The sequence below is a fragment of the Octopus bimaculoides genome, chromosome 1 (genome assembly GCF_001194135.2).
Source record: "Octopus bimaculoides isolate UCB-OBI-ISO-001 chromosome 1, ASM119413v2, whole genome shotgun sequence".
Taxonomy (NCBI): Eukaryota; Metazoa; Mollusca; class Cephalopoda; order Octopoda; family Octopodidae; genus Octopus; species Octopus bimaculoides.
The window spans coordinates 4130071-4140066 of NC_068981.1; the positions used below are offsets into that span (position 1 = coordinate 4130071).

At 37.6% G+C, this 9996-nt stretch overlaps 1 protein-coding gene across 1 annotated transcript in view; it reads left to right on the plus strand.

Annotated features, from left to right (window-relative positions):
* LOC106882205 (E3 ubiquitin-protein ligase RNF123) overlaps nt 1-9996 on the plus strand; it is a 105287-nt gene that overhangs the window by 74081 nt on the left and 21210 nt on the right. Inside the window, exons 21-25 of the mRNA XM_052974121.1 lie at nt 2750-2919; nt 4490-4573; nt 5606-5713; nt 7004-7181; nt 9478-9552. Coding sequence (XP_052830081.1) covers nt 2750-2919; nt 4490-4573; nt 5606-5713; nt 7004-7181; nt 9478-9552 — 615 coding nt within the window. The remainder of the gene's footprint in view (nt 1-2749; nt 2920-4489; nt 4574-5605; nt 5714-7003; nt 7182-9477; nt 9553-9996) is intronic.

Sequence of the window (9996 nt, forward strand, 5' to 3'; positions counted from 1 at the left end):
CCACAAGCCTCCTCTTCTTCCCCATCACTTCCTTGTTTTCCTCTCCCTTTTTACTCCCTGTTCTCCCATCCCTCTGCTTCTTTCCACCCAGCCTCACCCTCTCTTGTTCCCTCTCCCCCCACTCTCCCCCTCCTCATCTGAAACATTCCAAAACCTTCCATTTATTATACATTACCATTTATTTCCGATTGAAAGAATTCTTCAGAGAGAAAAGAAGACAAAACATATTATTTTTGGTTATTTTCTTTGTAAATCAAATAGAGAAATGACAGGGAGTAAGGAGTGGTGGATGTGGCAGCAGATCCTGTTACCCGATTAGGGGTTATGGGGTCATTTGGAACACCATTGATGATATCACTTTCATATAAGGATGTCAAAGCAGCCTCATAAAACCCATCTTTATTGTTTGATATCCCAACACTGTAGTGTGTGTGTGCTCTCACACACACACACACATTCATGCATGCAAAAACACATACATAGACTTATATATTTCTATATATATTAATAATTTAGAGAAGAATCACTATGATGCAACTCAAACGATGAAGGACATCAGACACCATCAAGAAAGGCGTACTCTACAAAATACTAATTTAAAAATCTAAAAAATCCAAGAGAAAATTTAAAATCCTAAAATCTGTAAAATATTAGATTAAAAATTGAATTCGGTTTAGTAAATTTAATAAAAACGAAAGTGAATAATAGACTACGCGCATTTCGTGGCCACATAAAAGTGGAAAAGATCTGTGCAATCTATAATAAATCGATCAAGATAAGTTCCACTCAGAATGAGGACACTCTTCAGGTCTTGTAACTTCAAAAAACGTATCCTAATATTTAAAAATGCAATAAAATAAGATAGGAAAAAGTAGAAATATCTGTATGTTTAAGCAATTATTAGAACAAACCATCCAACCCATGCCAGCATGGAAAGCAGACATTAAATGATGATGATGAGAACTAGGGTCAGTGTAATTAACTGACCCACCTCCCTTGAGCTTGCTGGCCTTGTGCCAAAATATGGGACCAATATTCTTGTCTACTCCGGGCATGAGGCCCAAAATTTTGTGGGGTGCAGTGGGGGTGCAGGCAATTAGATCGACCCCAGTACACAACTGGTACTTAACTTATCAACCCCGAAAGATGAAAGTTGACCTCAGCAGAATTTGAACTCAGAACGTAATGACAGACGAAATGCCGCTAAGCATTTTGCCCCGTGTGCTAACATTTCTTACTTCTTTACTGCCCACAAGGGGCTACACACAGAGGGGACAAACAAAGACAGACAAAGGGATTAAGTTGATTATATTGACCCCAGTGCGTAACTGGTACTTAATTTATCAACCCTGAAAGGATGAAAGGCGTGCTAACGTTTCTGCCAGCTCACTGCCTTAGTATGGAACCAATATTAGGGCCACATCAACTTAACCAGTCCTATACTACTACTGCTACTGATGCTTCTACTTCTACTACTACTACTATTACAAATACCGCTGCTGCTGTTGTATTGCTGTGGTAAGCACATGCTCTTTCTTGCTCCATTTAGCCTGACTGATGAAAACCTGTTCTACTTTCTGCTTCATAGTTGAGTGGTTAGCAATAGGAAAGTCATTCATTCGTGATAAAGTATGTTGTCCCAACAAGTAAGTCACCCATTTATGAAAATGTAGAAATATGAATGCAAAAAGTTAGAAATGAAAGAAAAACGCAATGGAAAGAACTACCGTATCTGTCTCTGTATAGTAACCCCAGGCATGGCTAGGTGCATGTGTGGCCTTGTAATTAAGACGCTTGCTTCCCAATTTTGTGATCTTGGGTTTGGTTCCACTGTGCAGCACCTTGGGCAAACGTCTTCAACTAAAGCACTGAGTTGAGCAAAGCTTTGTGTATGTATTTGGTAGAGAGAAACTTGGTTCTGCCAGCACTTTTCTTGCATTTCTAATGTTATTAACAATAATATCTAATTAAAACAATAAAACTTAATATTTAGTAATGTCTTTTGCTAGGTAGAACTTCCTGGAAGCAATTAGTCTGTGTGTAAGAACATCTCTCCGTTCTCTCTCAGTTACTGAACTATTAATAATCTATGGAGAAAAAGAAAACACACACACACACACTGTAATTGTTTTCCACCTCTAAGAAATGCCTTGCTTTGTAAATGTTGAATTTTGTATAATTTATTTACTTCAGGTTATGTCATGCTGATGATTTCAAATAAGAATGAAATGGTGCTATACATGACTACTTTTGATATAAATTTTAAGGTCTTTGAAATGGATGAGAGAAAAAAAAATTAAATGTGTCCATTTAGCATTTAAACCAACCATACCTGGCCTAAATATTCTACCTGTTTTATGTTCAAACCAGCCAGATGTGATCTCTCACCCCTACCCTACAAAGTCATTGTAAAAATAAACAATTATATCACCAAAATGTCAATGCTATGAGACAATGCACAATCAATACAATATGAGTCAATACGCATTACATTTGATAGAATAATCTAAATGCTAAAGGGATATTCAGTGATCTTCATTGTTCTTCAATTTAAAATTCAAACTTCTTGTCCTGTCATGATTGATCTAGAAGTGATTATCTCCCTTACAATAACCATCCACTACAACAGACCTTGCGTTTGAATAAATATTTAAAATATAAAATTTACAAGGGTCAGGACTTAAAAATGACTGTTGTGATTTGTGTCTAATCATTTGTATATGATATGATATTTAATGTTTCAAAATAGGGTCCTGTTTGTATTTCTGTTGTTCAGGCAGTCGTAGTAACAGTAATGATTGTTTGGAGAGCAGTGTCGACCCCAGCTGTGCTGAAATTCCTGGTGATGCAACGTTAACAGAGTTACTTGATGGTGTGGTCACCCTCTATCACATAGCGACACACAAGCAACTTGGAAAGGTCAGAGTTGAAGTTTTACAAAAATTCTTTCTTAAGTTTCAAAATGAATGTCATAATTTTGATGACAGATTTGAGCAAATGTTCAATTAAACACAATTCTTTGATTAAGAATTTCACTGTTTTTTTTCTTTTTGCATTTTTTCTCCTTCTCTTCCTGTGCCCCAATAAGACTATTCATATCCAGAGCCAAGGCAGAGCAAACTTTCTCAGAACATGGAGGCAAAGATGCTCTTAGTACCTTCACCTTAATCAACCAAAAAACATTCTTCTTCCTGCTTACGACGACAAGGGTTCCAGTTGATCCGATCAGCGGAACAGCCTGCTCGTGAAGTTAACATGTAAGTGGCTGAGCGCTCCACAGACATGCATACCCTTAATGTAACTCTCAGGGAGATTCAGCATGACACAGAATGTGACAAGGCTGGCCCCTTTGAATTACAGGTACGACTCACTTTTGCCAGCTGAGTGAAAAGGAGCTATGTGAAATAAAATGTCTTGCTCAAGAACAGATACAATGCACTGCTGGGAATTGAACTCATGCTCTTGTGGTATTATTGGTCCAAATACCCTAACCACTAAGCTACACACCTTCACCTCCTAATGAACCATGTTGTTAATGGGTCATCCCTAAAGACTTCATCTCTTGTAGTTGCTGTAATAGTGTACTGATGTAGGGCACTGCCCAAGGACTTGTAACAGACGAACTGCAGACAGGAACTTCACTGCGGACTAGCTAGTGAGCTGGTCTGCAGTGAAGGGGCTCATTATATGTTGCCCTTCATCATCACATTGCTGGACAAATTTAACTCCTTTGAACCTATGATGGAGTACATATATTTCTCATTCACCAACAGTGTTGGTACCATGTATAAAAATACTTGTGATGGTACCATGTAAAAAGCACTGGTATTGATTCCACTAAAAAAAAAACGGTGGTGTTGGTGCCACATAAATAACACTGGTGATGGTGCCACATAAAAGGCACTGGTGATGGTACTACATGAAAAGCACCCAGTATACTCTGTACAGTAGTTGGCTTTAGGAAGGACATATATGTTGAAATAGACAATAGAACCTGTTGTGGCCCCCTGGTCTTGCCAGCTCCTGTCAAACCATCCAACTTATGCCAGCATGGAAAACAGAAGTTAAATTATGGTGGTGGTGATAACTCTTTAAATATCATCATCATCATCATCATCATCATCATCGATTAACATCCGCTTTCCATGCTACCATGGGTTGGACAATTTGACTGAGGACTGGCAAACCAGATGGCTTTACCAGGCTCCAATCTGATCTGGCAGAGTTTCTACAGCTGGATGCCCTTCCTAACGCCAACCGCTCTGAGAGTGTAGTGGGTGCTTTTACGTGCCACCGGCACGGAGCCCAGTCTGGTGGCACTGGCAACGGCCATGCTCAAATGGTGTTTTTTACGTGCCACTTGCACAGGAGTCAGTCCAGCGGCACTGGCAATGACCTCACTCAAATGTTTTGTTCACATGCCACCGGCACAATTTTATTTGTCTAATGCAAACAACAATATTTTCATGATATCTTTTTTGTGTTTCAGATGAGTGCATTACGAGACAATATGAATGAATTTATCAATTCATTAATAGACACAGAAGAAAAATTAGCAAAATGTCCAGATGATGTAAGTCCTGTCTCTTCTCTGCCTTTTCTTTCTCTTTTAATGCTTTTGCATTCAATTATTCTGTCAACTCTGATGCTTTTTTATCCACATTGTTTTGAATTAAACAGATGTTATCTTGTAGCTTCAAAATTTGGATGTTGTGATTGTTTATTTTTACAAGGACATTGTAGGATGGGTTTGAGTGTCTGGAACTGGCCAGTTTGAACATAACTTAGATAGAATATTTTGGCCAGATGCAGCCAGTTTAAGTGTTAAAAGGTTAAACGACAAACTGTATTTTTATGTAGGTTAAAGTTTGATCAAATTTGAACGTCCTCCATCTTTACTCACATCTCCCACATCTTCTGCCACACAATTCCTTAACCCTTTTGGTACCAACCCACCTAGGCTGTCCCTGATTTTATTTTAGTATGATTCTTAGTCATGTTCTTCTTTGGCTGTTCAATGACCACACTAAAGTTTGAGTTTCCAAATATTTCATTAACTTACGTTGTTGTATTTACAAAATGTGGCACATAAAACACACCATTTGAGCGTGGTCGATGCCAGTGCCGACTGACTGGCTCCTGTGCTAGTGGCACGTAAAAAGCACTATCCAAACATGATCGATGCCAGGCCCGCCTAACTGGCCCCTGTGCCATTGGCATGTAAAAAGCACCCACTACACTCTCGGAGTGGTTGGCGTTAGGAAGGGCATCCAGCTGTAGAAACTCTGTGAGTTCAGATTGGAGCCTGGTGCAGCTTTCTGGTTTGCCAGTCTCCAGTCAAACCGTCCAATCCATGCCAGCATGGGAAACGGACATTAAACGATGATGATGAGGATGATGTTCAGAACTAAAAATGACTTGCTTCTCTACCTTGTATAGTGTTGGATGGAATGGCAGAGCATATCATAAATATTTTATCATTTACTTCTGTTGCCACCATCAGCACCCCCACCACCACCACCATCACCACTACCACCACCAGCCCCCATCACCAATGACAACATCTGCCTTCATCAAGCTTTATGCTATCAATTTCTGTTGACAGGCTCAGGAAATTAAATATGAACTAGAAAGAGCAAAATCAGTTTTTGAAGAGAAAATCTCAGAACTTGGACGCCAAATGGCTTGGGTCATAGCAGTCATTTACTCAAAGGTAAACTTCATTTCGTTTCTTTTTCAACTGTTTTATTGTATTTGTATTTATTACTTTCATGTTTGAATCCAGTTTTGATTTCAAATGGTTCTGTCAGTTTGTTGTTGTGTACAACTTGACATTCAAAGTTTTCATACAATAAACGAATCATCTTGACTAATTTGTGTGGGAGACCATGGGGTCTGAGAATCTTGATGGTCTACTGGCTAAATATGGTCTCGAATAGCCAACCATGCACCAAGGCTAACGTGAAACCATTAAGAGAAACTGTCGAAGCAAGAAGATGGAAATGGCTGGGTTGAGTTTGTCGCTATAAACCGAACTCAATTGTCTGGATTGTTTTGCAATGGGTTCCTCTAGGAAAAAGAAGATGGTGGCCAACCAAAGGAAACGTGGCAGGGAACAATAACAAAAGATCTTAAAAGCTTTGAGGGATGCTGTCAGTGTTAGGAGGTGGAATGATCTTGCTGTCGCCTCAAGTGCTACAAGGCACAATGAGAACCGAATGAATGAATGAATGTATTACTTCATAGTACAGGAGTGGCTGTGTGGTTAAGAAGCTTGCTTCCCAACCAAACATCTGATCTTGGGTTCAGTCCTACTGTGTGGCACTTTGGCAGAGTGTCTTTTCACTATAACTAAAGCACTGGGACAACCAAAGCCCTGTGAGTAGATTGGATTAACAGAAATTAAAAGAAGCCTGTCCTACATGTGTGTGTGAGTGTATGTGTGTCCTTGTTTTGACAGCACGTGATGGTTGTAAATGAGTATCACCATCATACAGGCAATGTTTGTAGTCTTCAATGAAATATATGTCTGGCAATGGGGAAATATTACTTTGCTTGGAAACAGGTGAGGGTTAGTGACAGGAAGGGCATCTGTCCATAGATATACCTTAAGAAATTCCATCTAATTTGTGCAAGCATGGAAAAGTGGACATTAAAAGATTATGATGATTTATATTTATATATATTTTATATTTTTCTACCGGATAAGAAATTAAATTTATTCCTTTCACTCGATATCCATCCTTCATCCTTATACTGTCCTCTCCACCCACATTTTACATTGATTACACTCCCCATTTCCCAAACAGGTGTCTTGGGGAAATTTTGATCCTAGGTTCTCATTCCTAAGGTATTTTTCGATATTATTATTATTATTGTTGTTGTTGTTGTTAGTATTCAGGTCACTGCTTGGAATTGAACTCGGAATCTAGGGGTTAATAGCCCGCGCTCTTAACCATTACACCATATGTACTGTCACATTTTGTATAAATCTGTTTTTTAGGCAAAGCAAATAGATGTTGCCTGGATATTTCGAGTGGTTCTAAAAACTATTGAGAAAGCATCCGCCCACGAAATACCTTTCCAGTTTCTTCCAGAATTCTATGTAGACACTTGTATTAATTCCTACAATGCATTGAAAAACTATTTCCATCCAACTGCAAATTTCTTTGATATTCCAGGTAAGTTTCCACTGGTTTTTGAACTCTGTATGTGTGCATGTCTTGCAAAGATAATCTGGAACTCGACTGAAGAAAGAAAACACCAAATGACCTGTCCTTGTTTTTTCTTGTCCCTTTTTTGTATCATCTAACTGTCTGGATGTTTTGTTGCCCCTTTTTGTAAAAGCACCCACTACACTCTCGGAGTGGTTGGCATTAGGAAGGGCATCTAGCAGGATTTTTACAGCTGGATGCCCATCCTAACACCAACCACTCAGCACAGTATATATAAAATATAAGTGAGTAACAAAGAAATACAGGTGTCAATTCATTATGGCCGTTTCTAACAACTCCTTTAATTGATTAATGAGAACACTACATCATTGCAAAGATATATCTATATTTGCTTATCTATATATATATACTTACACTTGCCCTTCTTGTTACCAACCCTCACCTGTTTCCAAGTAAGGCAATATTTCCCCATGGCCAGACATGTTTTCATGGAAGGTTGGAAATAAAGGACAAAAGGGTACTGCCTGTATGATAGCAACAATCATTTAGAGGTATCACAAGGAAATACAACCATACACACTGACGAACACACACACACACTGACAAACACACACAAACACACACATACAAAAAAAAGTACTCCATCCAGTGAGAGGTAAATGTTATTTAATGTACACAGGATATAGTTATGAGCTACTAAAGTCTTCATGCATTGGAGACGTAGTCTAGGCAAATTTTAATAATATGCCTTTTGTCTCCAAGAAACTTTCAGGCTCTGAGCACATGGCCTATACAATTTACAAATCAAGACACTAGAACAAGAGAAAGCACAAGAAAAAATGAGAAGGTCGATGCAAAAAGTGAAAGAGTGAATAAAAATGGGAAAAGGCAAAAGAAAAGAAAATTAGAGTTATGTCCCCTTCAACCACAAAACTATAATAAAGCTAGTTGTAGAATGAATCAACGAAAGGGATCCAAAGTCTGTGATTACAGCTGCTCAATCCAAAGAGGTTGGTGTCCTCCAATTTGCCGAAAGAAATTTGTCCTTATGTTAGCATTTGCTGAAAATTTCTGATCTGGAATTCAGCAGTGCGATGGAATTCTTAAATCTGAAAAGTATATGCAATCTTTCAGCTACACATAAGTTTTATTTCTTAGATCCATTAACATATGGTATGGATTTATTTTCTATGATTTTCCACTTGATTGTATGGAGTTGATCTTCAAGCCCCATATGTGGCTAGGCAACGTAGTGGCTTTACTTTTGTTCTTGTGCCGGATAGAAAATAGGTGATTTGCATAGTGTCTTTGAAGTTGCCTTTGCATAACTCAATCTGGTTCTTTTTTTGGTTAGGTCATCATGTAGCGTTGCTGTAACTTCTGCCTCAAATACAATGGAATTTATTATGCATGCCTGGTCCCATGGGTGGGCTTCCGGGTCTTGACAGTTGCAACTGGGTGTGGTCTTTTTTGCTGATGTTTATGGGTGATGATGTTCTTCATACTGGGGCAGCAGCTATATGATAATTTAATTGTCTTTTAAAGGTCTTCCTATATTTGTGATTTTCTGGGAAATGGTTACCTAGAAGAGACAGGATTTTTTTTGCCTACATTAGTTTTAGCATATAGGGAGGGGTGGGGCAACCAAATTATTTTCCTAGGTCTATTTTTAGATTTATTTTTATGATTCATATTTTTACTAGAAGGGTTGTAACATATCTTATCTTTGAAGTCACTGTTAACTATGACATTGTTATAGTAGGGGACTGGATTATCAAAAATTTCCTTAGAAGAAGAGAGATTGGATATCCTATTACTAATGTTAGCTAACAGGTTTTCAAACACTATCGGAGGATGACAGGACTGTTTGTGTATGTAAAAGAATTTCTCATTTGGTTTATGATACAGTTTATTAGAGCAGGAGTTTAAAAATCTAGGAAAATATCTAAAAAATCAACTTTTGACAGATTAGTAGTGACAGGATTTTGAGGCCTAACAAACTAAAGTTTTTTCCACATTTATCAAGAGTGTGACCATCACAGCCATGAGATATATATGGCATGGGTTTAAAGCTGAAAAGTGATATAAATGGTGATTGAATATCAGAGTGGACCTTCAAGGAATGAGTAGAGTAAGGGTGCCAGGTGTGTGTGTGTATATATATATATACATACACACAAACACGTCCAGTCATTGGGGGAAATATTACCCTGTTTGGAAACAAGTAAGGATTAGTAAGAGGAGGGATAATGTTATCATATATTTTCTTAACTTTTATTTATTTTATTTACCTTTACTGTAGATAATTTTGACCTGAGTCACAAATTTGCCTTATTCCTCACTCGGCATTTTTCTGACAATCGCATTGTAAATTCAGGTAAGTTCAATACTTCTTTTATATCATTACTACACCATGTCTTCTAGAAGAAGAAAAACAACCAACAAAATAACAAGCAAAAAAACATCTAACAAGATTGTTACCAAATATGTTTGCTGTTAAATGATTTAGCTTCGTTACTGTATTTCAGTTAAAATACACTAACTGACTTTGGATTAATTTTGAAAATAATGAAAATTTAGTTGTTATTAAAGTGATGTTTGGAACATAAATTAACATATTTAACCCTTTCGTTACTATATTTCTGACCAAAATACACCCCTCATGAGTTTCAATTAAATTCTAAAATAATCATGAATTTAGACTAGTCTCATTAAACACCTGTAACTTTTTTATTTATCAACATATTAATGTGATATTTGGAACATAATTAAAGAAAGGGTTCTTAATCAATTCTATTGCATAATTTTTGTCTCTAAGTTC